This window comes from Microcebus murinus, chromosome 16 (genome assembly GCF_040939455.1).
Source record: "Microcebus murinus isolate Inina chromosome 16, M.murinus_Inina_mat1.0, whole genome shotgun sequence".
In the NCBI taxonomy this organism is placed as follows: Eukaryota; Metazoa; Chordata; class Mammalia; order Primates; family Cheirogaleidae; genus Microcebus; species Microcebus murinus.
In genome coordinates, this window is record NC_134119.1 from 33,493,251 (window position 1) to 33,508,455 (window position 15,205).

The 15,205-nt window shown below is 40.8% G+C and overlaps 1 protein-coding gene across 5 annotated transcripts in view; it reads right to left on the minus strand.

The window, feature by feature from the left end:
* Window positions 1–15,205, minus strand: part of NDRG3 (NDRG family member 3) — a 138,436-nt gene that overhangs the window by 18,094 nt on the left and 105,137 nt on the right. For all 5 annotated transcript variants that reach the window (XM_076011102.1, XM_076011103.1, XM_076011100.1 and 2 more), the window contains 2 exons: window positions 13,446–13,532; window positions 287–343 (listed from right to left, as the gene is read on the minus strand). In XM_076011102.1, coding sequence (XP_075867217.1) covers window positions 287–343; window positions 13,446–13,532 — 144 coding nt within the window. The remainder of the gene's footprint in view (window positions 1–286; window positions 344–13,445; window positions 13,533–15,205) is intronic.

The following is a 15,205-nucleotide window of genomic DNA, read 5'->3' on the forward strand; positions in this document are numbered from 1 at the left end:
GGCACGTGATGTTGTCAAACACTAACAGATGGCATGCTACTTACAGGAACAGGTGGAGAGAGACGCTATCTTCTCTCCTCTCTCCAAATGTCAAGAGCCATGTGGCACAGAGTTAATGCTTCTCCCATAAGAGTGGCCTTTCCAGGACTACATGCATCTCAGCCTGCACAGGAAGTATTTTCTGCTAGGATCAGGTAAATTCTAAGGCACCCTACTTTCCTGAGGTAAAATAAGGATTCGCATGCAAGCCAATAAACACAGCTTGCCTAGCTGAACAGGCACTTACCTGACCAAAGTGATGAGCCAAAACAATGTCCACAACATTGGTTGTCAGGCCTGAGAGCTAAAAAGATAACAACTCTGAGTCAAGAGAGTAAGTATATAAAAAATTTATCAAGCTGTCTACTTGAATTAGCACACTTTATTGTATATATATTATCCCTCAAAGAACAAAGAAAAAAACCCCACATTCAGTGTCATACATTTTCATCAGATGGTGCTTTCAAAGAAACAACAGAAAAAGAAATATTAGTAAAGCTGATAAAACTAAGTCTCCTTTCCTGGATAACAATAGAGCCTGCTTTGAAGTTGGTGGCTAGAAGAAACGCCAGCCATGCCTTAGAAAACTCAAGACTTGGAACTCGTAGCCATATGCTACTTCATTCCTGTCTGTATTTTTGCATTTACGTTGGATTTATGGCTGATAAGGATTATCTTATAACCACTCCAAAGCGGCCCAAGAAAAAAACAATTATTTTTTCATTCTTCCAGTTTTTGCTATCTTCATTTCAGGCAGTGGGAGGAAACGGCTATGTTTACAGAGTGTTTTTACGTTATGAACATTAGTCTTCCCATCTCAGAATGATGTATCTCGGTCTAATAAATGCAGCAATCTACATAAATGTGGAGACCGTTAAGTCTACTTTCAGAAAAATTTCCAACTCAAATTATGTTGTTGATTTCTCTTAAGCCTTCTTGCATGGTTTTATAATGAATTCCTACTGCTGACTTGGATCAGCGGTGAAGTACTGAGCTGGGGTAGGAATGGAGAAGAGGAGGTGAGAGACAAACATGGGTATGGATGGAGCAGGACCACATAGTCCCAAAAAGATCAAGGAAGAAAGAAGTCCTGAAATCTTCATATGAGTTATCAGGTTATAAATTAAGTTAAAATTATCTTCATAAATTAAAGGTAATTAGAGTAAATAATCTCATTTGAATAATAATTTCATTTTTAATATTCATAAATGCTCATAAATCTGAAGTTTTATAAGAATTTTACTAGGTTGTTCCATGTGATGGAGAGTGTGTGGGTAAGTGTTAATGTATCCACATGCTAGATAAGAATTAGGACAAATGTGACTTAAGTCAGGCTGTAAGAAAGAACACCAGGCCGGGCGCTGTGGCTCACGCCTGTAATCCTAGCTCTTGGGAGGCCGAGGCGGGCGGATTGCTCAAGGTCAGGAGTTCAAAACCAGCCTGAGCAAGAGCGAGACCCCGTCTCTACTATAAATAGAAAGAAATCAATTGGCCAACTGATATATATATAAAAAATTAGCCGGGCATGGTGGCACATGCCTGTAGTCCCAGCTACCAGGGAGGCTGAGGCAGAAGGATCGCTCGAGCCCAGGAGTTTGAGGTTGCTGTGAGCTAGGCTGACGCCACGGCACTCACTCTAGCCTGGGCAACAAAGCGAGACTCTGTCTCAAAAAAAAAAAAAAAAAAAAAAAAAGAAAGAACACCAACAGCATCTGGCAATAGCACTGTTAATATGTTTCATCCAAAGCTAGGGAATACACCATTTCTCCAAAACTTAAATGTGGGGGGAGATGGATAAATTGTCTGGAATGTGGTCTACTGGTAAGTAGAATATTTTAATAGTTTAAAATAATTATAAAATTAATTTATGCTTATCATAGAAAATTAGGAAAAAATAGAATATGAAAACATCATTGTGATACTACCAGCCAAAGATGTAACTACTAGCAAGACATCCTTCTTCTTTGCTTATGCATATGTATTTCACAAAACTGGGATCATATTATATAGCTTTATGTCTGTTTTTCACTAACATGAGAATTTTCTCATTTCCTTAAATAACCAATTAACATAATTTTTTGATTGTACAGTTTTCCACACAATTTTGTTAACTTGTATTATTGGCACTTTGGCTGTTTCCACCATTTGCCTTATAAGGAATGCTTTAATGAGTATGCTGGCTCTGCAACTTACTAGTTACTTGACCTCAAGCAAATGACTTAATTTTTCCATGGGATAATAATGGTACCACTTCACTGGGTTGTCCCTGAGAATGAAAAGTTTAAATACATGTAACAGATTTAAGAACAGTGCCTGGCACATAATAAATACTACGTCAGTGTTACATTTTTTTAAAAAAATTATTATCTCTCTATTTAAATCTTTTAGGTATCACTAACTATACTTCAAATAAATTTTTTTTCAAATTTTTTTGTTGTTGTTGTTTGTTTTTTTTTGAGACAGAGTCTCACTCCGTTACCTGGGTTAGAGTGCCATGGTGTCAGCCTAGCTCAAAGCAACCTCAAGCTCTTGGGCTCAAACAATCCTACTGGCTCAGACCAGCGAGTAGCTGGGACTACAGGCATTCGCCACTATGCTTGGTTTTTCGTTTGGTTGTTTTTTTTTTGAAACAGAGTCTCACTCTATTGCCCAGGCTAGAGTGCCATGGCATCAGCGTAGCTCACAACAACCTCAAACTCCTAGGCTCAAGCGATCCTAGTGCCTCAGCTTCCTGAGTAGCTGGGACTACAAAGCATGTGCCACCATGCCCAGCTAATTTTTTCTATATATATTTTTAGTTGGCGAATTAATTTCTTTCTATTTTTAGTAGAGACGGGGTCTCGCTCTTGCTCAGGCTGGTTTCAAACTCCTTACCTTGAGCGATCCGCCAGCCTCGGCCTCCTAGAGTGCTAGGATTACAGGTGTGAGCCACCGCGCCTGGCCCAAATAAGTTCTTAGATGTCAAATTATTGGACCTCATGGTTTCAGTGTCAAGTCTATAAATACAGGTGATCAGTTAGGTGGTAGTGTTTTAGAGACGAAATCCTCCACTGGTGCATTAGAACAAACATTCATGGTGACTTAGAAGTATATAGAAATAGACATTTGTATAAAAATGAGATTAATACAATAGGCATCTTTTAGTAGGCAATAAAGGCTCAGGTTATTTTTGTCTCTTAAAAACACCTATTTTAGTTTACAATTCCACAGTTTTAGAGTAAAATAACATACAAATAACATTTGTATTTCAGCAAGAAAATGTTCTAAAACTGCTTCCTTTCCAATCTAAAAACAGTGAATTACTTTTAGCATAGCTTCAATGCAAATGGGATATAATATAATGCTTTTTTCCTTATGCCCTCTTTTTACTTAGGTTCAGTACTGGGATTATTTATATTTGTGAAATCATTAGCATTCCCCTTTCATTTCCTATCTCCTTGAACAGATTTTGAAGGTTAAATTCTTTCATTTTTCTGTTTGCAAACATCAATAATTCACATGTTTTTGGGAGCAGCAGCACAGATAACTTGTTTGGGTTCATTGAAGAGAGTGATTCATTCATTTATTTCATTAAGAGAGTAAAATGGAAACCAGAGACTAGGAGAAAATATCTGAGATACATGTACCCAGCAAAGGACTTATATGCAGAATATTTTTTTTCAAAGGGCAGGGATATGAGGGCAAAAGACATTAACAGGCATTCCATAAGAGGATAGTCAAGAAGAGGTGCTTGATATCATTGCCCCTTAGGGAAATGCAAATTAAACCCCAGTATTATTTACCTTAAGCATACTTTAAAATTTTTAAAAATGGTAAAATTAAAAATTTATTTTGGCTGGGCGCAGTGGCTCATGCCTGTAATCCTAGCACTCTGGGAGGCCGAGGCCAGTGGATTGCTCAAGGTCAGGAGTTCGAAACCAGCCTGAGCAAGAGCGAGACCCCGTCTCTACTATAAATAGAAATTAATTGGCCAACTAATAAATATAGAAAAAATTAGTCGGGCATGGTGGCACATGCCTGTAGTCCCAGCTACTCGGGAGGCTGAGACAGAAGGATCACTTGAGCCCAGGAGTTTGAGGTTGCTGTGAGCTAGGCTGAAGCCACGGCACTCACTCTAGCCTGGGCAACAAAGCGAGACTCTGTCTCAAAAGAAAAAATTTATTTTAATAACTAAAGCTATATTGGTGATGGGTACCATATAAAAACAAACATATATTACTAATAAAACTGCTCATCTTTCACAAAAATTAAAAGGACCAATAATATCAAATGTTGATGAGGATGTAGAACAACTGGAACTTCCATGCACTGCTAGTGTACCATGAACTGAAATAAAATCTTAAGGCTCAACCCCCTCACCCCACTGGCTGACTGAATGGACCCCCATGTCCTACTCCCTTCTTGAGGACATCCTTTGTAACCCATTAACAGGCCTAGGGATATGCAAGACAAATCTACAGGTCCTCAATTTACACAACAAATATATGGTGTATCTCTAATAAACAGCTCCTTACCTTAAAACATTTCAAGCCTTTAGACAAAGTGTCATGTCTTTAACCAATTACAAGTCAAAGAATATTTAAAACCATCTATAATGTGTAAGCACCTCCCCTCTTTGTGGTGGCTCACCTTTTCGGGTCAAACCAATGTATGCCTTCCACGTATTAATTTATGACTTTCCCTGTAACCCGTCTCCCTGAAGTGTATAAAACCAAATTGTAGGCCTGGTGCGTTGGCTCATGCCTGTACTCCTAGCACTTTGGGATGCCAAGGTGGGCAGATCCTTTGAGCTCAGGAGTTCGAGACCAACCTGAGCAAGAGCGAGACTCTGTCTCTACTTGAAAAAAGAAAAAATATGGAAAGAAATTAGCTGACAACTAAAAATATATATAAAAACTTAGCCAGGCATGCCTATAGTCCTAGCTACTCTGGAGGCTGAGACAGTAGGATTGCTTGAGCCCAGGAGTTTCATATTGCTGTGAGCTAAACTGATGCCATGGCACTCTAGCCCAGGCAACAGAGTGTGAGACTCTTATCTCGGAAAAACAACAATAACAACAAAGAAAAACCAAACTGTAACCCAGCCACAGCAAGTCCACTTGCTCAAGGCTTCTTGGGTGTGGCTCCTTTAGGTAATGATCCTCAAATGTGGCTCAGTAAATCTCTTTTTAAAAAAATTTTTTTTTTATTAACAGGCATATGCCACCATGCCCAGCTAATTTTTTCTATATATGTTTTGTGGGGCAATTAATTTCTTTCTATTTTTAGTAGAGACAGGGTCTCAATCTTGCTCAAGCTGGTTTCGAACTCCTGACCTTGAGGGATCCTCCTACCTCGGCCTCCCACAGTGCTAGGATTACAGGCGTGAGCTATCACGCCTGGCCAAATCTCTTTAAAATTATTTTACAGAGTTTGCCTTTTTTTTTTTTTCTGTTAATAGTACAAACTGGTCAAATACTTTGGAAAACTGTTGGTAATATCTACTAAAGCTAAACATACAACTACTCCATGACTCAGCAATTTTACTCCTAGGTATAAACCCAAAAGAAATAAATGTGTATGTCTACTGAAAGATGTAAAATAATGTGCATAGCAGGCTTTATGCTTAAGATCCAAATAACTTCTTCTGTGTATTTTCATAATGGGCTACTAAACAGCAAATAAAAAGAACTACTGCTACACAAAACATGGATGAATCTCACAGACAAAAAGATGAATGAGAGAGATTGGATCAAGATGGCGGATGAGAAACACCACCAGACAGAGTGTCTCTGCAGAAAAGACAGATTCTAGCTGAAATTAGAAAACAGAAGCAAGAAGACGAGCATACAGCAGACGAGGGTCGGAAGGAGGGGTACCTGAGACCACGGGAGACTCCATGGGAGGAGGTTACGGAGGAGAACTGGAAGCTGAGACCGCCTGAGCAGCCCGGAGACCAGCGGGAAGGGTAGGTGGATCAGTCACCTTTCCCCTCCCCTGCATCTGGGACTGCTGGTGGGCTCCCCAGCGGGTGGAGAGACCTGACCTGCGGACACCAGCCCAGAGACGGCAGCCACCAGTGAGCAGTAAGCCTATAGCGGACACGGCACCAGGCTCCCAAATCCCTCAGACCCAAGCCGTGGGGCAGGTGCCATATTGCCTCCTTCTCCCCTCTGCCAACCCTACCCGGGGCTGCCCAGGGAGACAATATAACCACCAGCCGAGGCACCTCCAGGGAACAGGACCTTCCCTTTTGGGACCCTACAGCTGACTAAGGGGAACTCAGACCGTGAGCTCCCTACCTGCCAGCCCTCCCAGGTGCTGCTGCCACAGTGATCCCAGGAGAACAGTGCAGACCCTGAGGCTGAGAGACATAGACCCAGCTTGGGCTCCCTGTGGGTGAATTGGGACTGGCACTCCTCTCCCTGCTGGGAATATAGCTTGAACTCTGGGGCCCAGAGGTCAGACCTGCAGACCAAATCTCGTGCACTGAGGTCTCGCATTGCCTGGGGCACAGAAGGGATATATGTGAACAGGCTACTGAGGTGTGTGCCTTCAGGGGCAGATCAGCACCCTAGAGGGCAACCCTCCTCCCAAAAGGATGCCGTTTGCCCAGCCTAGGTGGTGTTCCTGCGCAAGGAACCTCCCCACCGGAATCACAGTCCAGGGAGGCTTGGTGGCGTATGGTCTGGCCTGCTGGCAGAGGCCCAGACATAGCTGTGGAGTTGGGGAGGGTGGAAAGAAGCGAGGCCTGCTCCAGACTACAGGTCTCAGACAGCCCCCGCCCCCACACGCAGACACTCTGGCTGAGCGGGGCCATTCTAGCCCCTCCCTGACAGCTTTTCCTGGAAGCAGAGAATAGAACTTTGACCCCTGCTAACTGCATTGGTGGTGCCTGAGGGCAGGCTTACCCAACCCAGCTCCGCCCAGACTCTCTCCTAGACCAGCCCTCACTGAGGGGGAGAAAAGGACACACCTAGAAGTCCCAGGGCCCCACCGACCACCTGAGGCACTAGAGTGCCTCCCTACAGGAACAAGAGCTGATAACAGGACACAAAAACAACAGCATAGCCTGTTCCTCCAAGCAAGTGCCATCTACTTACAGGGAGGACATCCTGCACAGCCTTTTCATGGCACCTACTGACTCATTATACACGGAGTGGTCGAATCTCACCCACAGACTACAACCTACCGGCTCAGACACTAAACAAGGCGTGTGAATACCCAAACAAAAACCTAAAGGAAAGAAACAACTGATCGACATGGGAAGAAATCAGCGAAGGAACCCAGGAAATATGAAGAACCAAATGGAAAACACACCCCCAAAGAGGAGCACCAGCCCCCTAGAAATGGACACCAACCAAAATGAGGCAATCAAAATCACAGAAAAGGAATTTCGTATGTGTATCATAAGAACACTCACCAACCTGCAAGAACAACTCAATAACCAACACAAAGAAACCACAAAAAGCCTCCAGGATCTGGAAAAAGAAATGGACACAATGAAGAAAAGTTTAACCGAACTCCTGGAAATGAAGAATCAATTCAGGGAACTACAAAATACAGTGGAAAGTCTCAAGAACAGGGTAGATCAAACAGAAGAAAGAATCTCAGAGATGGAAGATAACACCCTCCAACTAAATAAAACAGTCACAGAGATAGAGCAGAGAAACAAAAGAAAAGAGCAAAGCCTACAAGAGATGTGGGATTATGTGAAGAAACCTAATGTGAGGGTCACAGGGTTACCAGAAGGGGAAGAAGACAACACTAAAGGGTTGGACAAGCTATTTGAAGATATAATAGAGGAAAATTTCCCAGGCCTTGCTCAAAATCTTCATATACAAGTTCAAGAAGCTCAGAGGACCCCTGGGAGATTCAATGCAAACAGGAAGACGTCACGACATGCAGTCATCAGACTGAGCAAAATATCAACTAAAGAGGCCCTTCTAAGAGCTGTAAGACGAAAGAAGCAAGTAACATACAAGGGAAAGCCAATTCCAATAACACCAGACTTCTCTTATGAGACTTTACAAGCAAGGAGAGATTGGGGCCCCATTCTCACTCTTCTGAAACAAAACAATGCCCAGCCTAGAATCTTATTCCCTGCAAAACTAAGCTTCATATATGAAGGAGAAATAAAGACATTCTCAGACAAGCAAAGTCTCAGAGAATTCACCAAGACAAGACCAGCCCTACAAGAAGTACTCAAAACAGTGTTACGTACGGAACACCATAATAAAAACTCACGAATATAAAAACAACCAAAACCCAAAGATTAAAGGCCAGATATTACAATGGCTCAAGAGAAAAATCAAAGCAACAACATCCAACCCAACAGAATGAACAATAATCTACCTTACCTATCAGTTCTCTCAATAAATGTGAATGGCTTAAACTCTCCACTCAAGAGACATGGGCTGGCTGAATGGATAAGAAAATACAGGCCATGGCCCGGCGCGGTGGCTCACGCCTGTAATCCTAGCACTCTGGGAGGCTGAGGTGGGCGGATTGCTCGAGGACAGGAGTTTGAAAGCGGCCTGAGCAAGAGCAAGACCCCGTCTCTACTATAAACATAAAGAAATTAATTGGCCAACTAATATATATAGAAAAAATTAGCTGGGCATGGTGGCACATGCCTGTAGTCCCAGCTAATTGGGAGGCTGAGGCAGAAGGATTGCTTGAGCCCAGGAGTTTGAAGTTGCTGTGAGCTAGGCTGACGCCAAGGTACTCGCTCTAGCCTGGGCAACAAAGCGAGACTCTGTCTCCAAAAAAAAAAAAAAAAAAAAAAATACAGGCCAAGTATGTGCTATCTACAGGAAACACATCTAACCTGCAAGGATGCATATAGACTAAAAGTAAAAGGGTGGAGATCAGTATTCCAAGCAAGTGTAAACCAAAAAGAAGGCTGGCGTGGCAGTTCTAATTTCAGACAATTTAGTTTTTAAACCAACAAAAGTAGTGAAAGACAAAGAGGGTCATTATATAATGGTGAAGGGCACACTTCAACAAGAAGAGATAACAATTTAAAATATATATGCATCCAACTTAGGTGCACCCAGATTCATAAAGCAAACCTTACTGAATCTAAGCAAATTGATTAATAGCAACTCCATAATCACTGGAGATATCAACACCCCACTGACGGCACAAGACAGATCCTCCAAACAGAAAATTAATAAAGAAATAATGGACTTAAACAAAACTCTAGAACAATTGGGTCTGACTGACATTTACAGGACATTCTACCCAAAATCCACTGAATATACGTTCTTCTCATCAGCTCATGGGACATTCTCTAAGATTGACCATATCCTAGGACACAAAGTAAATCTCAAGAAATTTAAAAAAATAGAAATCATACCATGTACCTTCTCAGATCACAGTGGAATAAAAGTAGAAATCAACCCTAACAGAAACTCACATTTCTACACAAAAACGTGGAAATTAAACAACCTCCTACTAAATGATTACTTCATAAATGAAGAAATCAAGATGGAGATAAAAAAATTCTATGAACAAAATGACAATGGAGAGACAAGTTATCAAATCCTCTGGGACACAGCTAAAGCAGTTCTGAGAGGAAAGTTTATCTCCATAAATGCCTATAACCAAAAGACAAAAAGATCACAAACAGACAATCTAATGAAACAACTCAAAGAGTGGAAAAAGAAGAACAGACCAACCCCAAACCCAGCAGAAGAAGTGAAATCAACAAGATCAAATCAGTACTAAATGAAATTGAAAACAGGGAAGCTATTCAGGAGATTAATAAAACAAAAAGTTGGTTCTTTGAAAAAATAAACAAAATTGACACGCCATTGGCTAAGCTAACGAAAAGCAGAAAAGAGAAATCTCTAATAAGCTCCATCAGGAACAAAAAAGGAGATATCACAACTGATCCCAAAGAGATACAAGACATAATTTATGAATACTACAAAAATCTTTATGCACACAAACTGGAAAATGTGGAAGAAATGGACAAATTTCTAGAAACACACAGCCTCCCTAGGCTCAACCAGGAAGAAATAGATTTCCTGAACAGACCAATCTCAACAGCTGAAATATAAACAGCAATTAAAAATCTCCCTAAAAAGAAAAGTCCCAGTCCAAATGGTTTCACACCCGAATTTTACCACACTTACAAAGAAGAACTAGTACCTATCTTGCAGAAACTATCCCACAGCATCGAGAAGAACGGAAACCTCCCCGACACCTTTTATGAAGCAAATATTACTCTGATACCAAAACCAGGAAAGGATGCAACAAAAAAAGGAAACTACACACCAATATCTCTAATGAATATAGATGCAAAAATGTTCAACAAAATCTTAGCTAACCGAATCCAGACAAAAAAATAATCCATCATGATCAAGTGGGCTTCATCCCAGGGATGCAGGGATGGTTCAACATACATAAATCTATAAATGCAATTCACCACATAAACAGAAGCAAAAACAAAGACCACATGATTCTCTCAATAGATGCAGAAAAAGCTTTTGACAAAATTCAACACCCTTTCATGATACGAACACTTAAGAAAATAGGCATAGAAGGGACATACCTAAAAATGATATAAGCCATATATGATAGACCCATAGCCAACATCATTCTGAATGGGGAAAAATTAAAAGCATTCCCACTTAGAACTGGAACCAGACAAGGCTGCCCACTATCTACACTTCTATTCAAAATAGTGCTGGAAGTCCTGGCTACAGCAATCAGACAGGAAAATGGAATTAAAGGTATCCAAATAGGGGCAGAAGAGATCAAACTTTCACTGTTTGCTGATGATATGATATTATATCTAGAAAACCCCAAGGATTCAACCAAGAAACTCCTGGAACTGATAAATGAATTTAGTAAAGTCTCAGGATACAAAATCAATACACAGAATCAGAGGCATTCATATACGCCAACAACAATCTCATTGAGAACCAAATCAAATACTCAATTCCCTTCACAATAACAACAAAGAAATTAAAGTACCTAGGAATATACTTAACCAAGGACGTAAAAGACCTTTACAGGGAGAACTATGAAACACTGAGGAAAGAAATAGCAGAGGATGTAAACAGATGGAAATCCATACCACGCTCGTGGATCGGCAGACTCAACATCATTAAAATGTCTATACTACCCAAACTGATCTACAGATTCAATGCAATACCTATTAAAATTCCATCAGCATTCTTCACAGATATAGAAAAAATAATTTTACGCTTCGTATGGAACCAAAGACGACCCCGAATATCAAAAGCAATTGTGGGCAACAAAAACAAAATGGGAGGCATTAATATGCCAGATATCAAACTATACTACAAAGCTGTAGTAATTAAATCAATCTGGTATTGGCACAAAAATAGAAATATTGACCAGTGGAACAGATCTGAGAATCCTGATATAAAACCATCCTCATATAGCCATCTAATCTTTGACAAACCAGACAAAAACATATGCTGGAGAAAAGAATTCCTTTTCAATAAATGGTGCTGGGAAAACTGGATAGCCACCTGTAGAAGGCTAAAGCAGGACCCACACCTTTCACCTCTCACAAATATCAACTCACACTGGATAGCAGACTTAAACCTAAGGTATGAAACTATTAGAATTCTAGAGGAAAATGTTGGAAACACTCTCCTAGACATTGGCCTAGGCAAAGAGTTTATGAAGAAGTCCCCAAAGGCAATCACAGCAGCAACAAAAGTAAATAAATGGGACATCATCAAACTAAAAAGCTTCTGCACAGCCAAAGAAACAGTCATGAAAGTAAACAGACAACCTATAGAATGGGAGAAAATTTTTGCATCCTATGCATCCGATAAGGGGCTGATAACTAGAATATACTTAGAACTCATGAAAATCAGGAAGAAAAAAATCAAATAACCCTATTAAAAAGTGGGCAAAGGACTTGAACAGAAACTTTTCTAAAGAAGACAGAAGAATGGCAAATAAACATATGAAAAAATGCTCAACATCTCTAATCATCAGGGAAATGCAAATCAAAACCACAATGAGATATCACTTAACTCCAGTGAGAATGGCCTTTATTCAAAAAGTCTCCAAACAATAAATGCTGGCTTGGATGCGGAGAGAGAGGAACACTCCTACACTGCTGGTGGGACTGCAAACTAGTTCAACCTCTGTGGAAAGCAATATGGAGATACCTTAAAGCAATACAAGTGAATCTACCATTTGATCCAGCAATCCCATTGCTGGGCATCTACCCAAAAGATCCAATGACACTCTCCAAAAAGGACACCTGCACTCGAATGTTTATAGCAGCACAATTCATAATTGCAAGGCTGTGGAAACAGCCCAAGTGCCCATCAATCCAAGAATGGATTAATAAAATGTGGTATATGTATACCATGGAGTACTATTCAGCTCTAAGAAACAACGGTGATATAGCACATCTTATATTTTCCTGGTTAGAGCTGGAACCTATACTACTAAGTGAAGTTTCCCAAGAATGGAAAAACAAACACCATATATACTCCCCAGCAAACTGGTATTAACTGAGCAGCACCTAAGTGGACACATAGGTACTACAGTAATAGGGTATTGGGCACATGGGAGGGGGGAGGGGGTGGGTATATACATACATAATAAGTGAGATGTGCACCATCTGGGGTTGGTCATGCTGGAAACTCAGACTTGTGGGGGGAGGGGGGAATGAGCATTTATTGAAACCTTAAAATCTGTACCCCCATAATATGCTGAAAAAAAAAAGATGAATGAAAGAAGCTAGACACAAAAGAATACATTTTCTATGATTTCAATTTGAGAAAATATAAACCAGTTTAAAAACAGATAAAAGCTATCTCATGGTGATAGAAGTCAGAATAAGGTTATTTCTGGGAAAAGGAGGAGTGTCAATTAGGAAAAGGCATGAGGGAATTCTCTAGAGCTAGCAATATTCTGTGTATTGATTGGGTCTTTTTTTTTTTTTTTTAGACAGAGTCTCACTCTCTTGCCTGGGCTAGAGTGCCATGGTGTCAGCCTAGCTCACAGCAACCTCAAACTACTGAACTACTGGGGTCAAAGGATCCTCCTGCCTCAGCCTCCCAAGCAGCTGGGACTACAGGACCACGCTACCGAGCCTGGCTAATTTTTTTCTATTTTAAGTTGTTTGGATAATTTCTTTGTATTTATAGTAGAGACGGGGTCTCACTCTTGCTCAGGCTGGTCTCAAATTCCTGAGCTCAAGCAATCCTCCCACCTGGGCCTCCCAGAGTGCTAAGATCACAGGCGTGAGCCACTGCACCTGGCCTTGATTGGGTCTTGATTCCATATGTAAACATTCCTCAAGCTGTACACTTAAAACTTTTTGCTCTTAACTGTATATATTCCTTAATGAAAGATATAATAGATAAGCTGTTTTGAGAAAGGTGAAGGTGAACCAATGGATACCTTCATTTGGTACTTACTTTGGAAGCTGCCCGGTCAATCCAGCCTTTAGCACAAGGGTCAACATTAATGAGCACAAGGCCTTCCACAAGCTCAGGATGATTGAGCTGAGACAAAGACAACAGTGTGAAACTTCCACTCCAACAGTTCTTCTAAAGAGTTGGAACATGGTTAATCAATTCTTACTATGCCTTAACGCCTGACATTTGAAAGTAAGACTATAGGCCAGGCACGGTGAATCACGCCTGTAATCCTAGCACTCTGGGAGGCCGAGGTGGGTGGATTGCTTGAGGTCAGGAGTTCAAAACCAGCCTGAGCAAGAGTGAGACCCCATCTCTACTATAAGTAGTATGAAATTAATTGGCCAACTAATATATAGAGAAAAAATTAGCTGGGCATGGTGGCGCATGCCTGCAGTCCCAGCTACTCAGGAGGCTGAGGTAGGAGGATTGCTTGAGCCCAGGAGTTTGAGGTTGCTGTGAGCTAGGGTGATGCCATAGGACTCACTCTAGCCTGGGCAACAAAGCGAGACTCTGTCTCAAAAAAAAAAAAAAAAAAAAAAGTAAGACTACAGAAAGGTGTCTAGGAAGTATATGTAGAAATATAGCTCTTGCAATCTGATTTAGCATCTAGAAACAAATTTCTTTTTTTTTTTTGAGACAGAGTCTCACTCTGTTGCCCAGGTTAGAGTGCCATGGCGTCAGCCTAGCTCACAGCAACCTCAAACTCCTGGGCTTAGGTGATCCTCCTGCCTCAGCCTCCTGAGTAACTGGGACTACAGGCATGTGCCAGCATGCCCGGCTAATTTTTTTCTATATATTTTTAGTTGGCCAATTAATTTCTTTCTACTTTTAGTAGAGACGGGGTCTCGCTCTTGTTCAGGCTGGTTTCGAACTCCTGACCTTGAGTAATCCGCCCGCCTCACCCTCCCAGAGTGCTAGGATTACAGGCTCTAGCCACCACACCCAGCCTGGAAACAGATTTCTTAAATCACTATCAAATGATCTTGCCTCACAAGGATATAGGGAAGACAAGTTGTTTTTTTGTTTTTTTTTTTTTTCATTTCTACAGCAGAGGAAAGCACTTGATTGGTCTGTAATTGTTCAACTCATGGTGGATCTTCCCTACTGGGAAAATGCTCTTGGAACTACTTGGCAACGCGGGTACTCAGGCATAGAAGGGCTATTTCCCATTCATATATCTTTGTTCCAAATAGGGGCTCCTGAAGATTTTCCTGAAACCACCTGAATACGTGATACCATCCTTAGAAGTCTCTCCCACCATTTAGCAGGCATTTTTTTTAAGAAAGTTCCTTCAACAAGAACATTTCCATGTAAACTCAAAATTCCAGCTTACATTTTTTTCTCTTATTACACTAATTATGCTCTCTATAGAAAAATCTAATAAACAGAGAAATTATAAAATGCAGGAAATAAAATCTCATGTTTTCTCACCACACATCAATCCCTGTTAATATTTTAGAACACTTCCTTCCAGTCCTTTGCTATGATGATGAACAACTTTGTGAATCTGTATTCGAACTTTTTGGTTAATGTTATATACATGCAGATTCTGTATTATCATAAGGTTTTCTTAAACTTAATTTTAATGGCTGTAAAAAATTCCATCATAAGTAGCATCAACGCCTTTCTTTCTTTTCTTTTTCTTTTTTGAGACAGAGTCTCATTCTCTTGTATCGGCTAGAGTGCAGTGGCATCATCATAGCTCACTGCAACCTCAAATTCCTGATCAAGTGATCCTCTTGCCTCAGCCTCCTGAG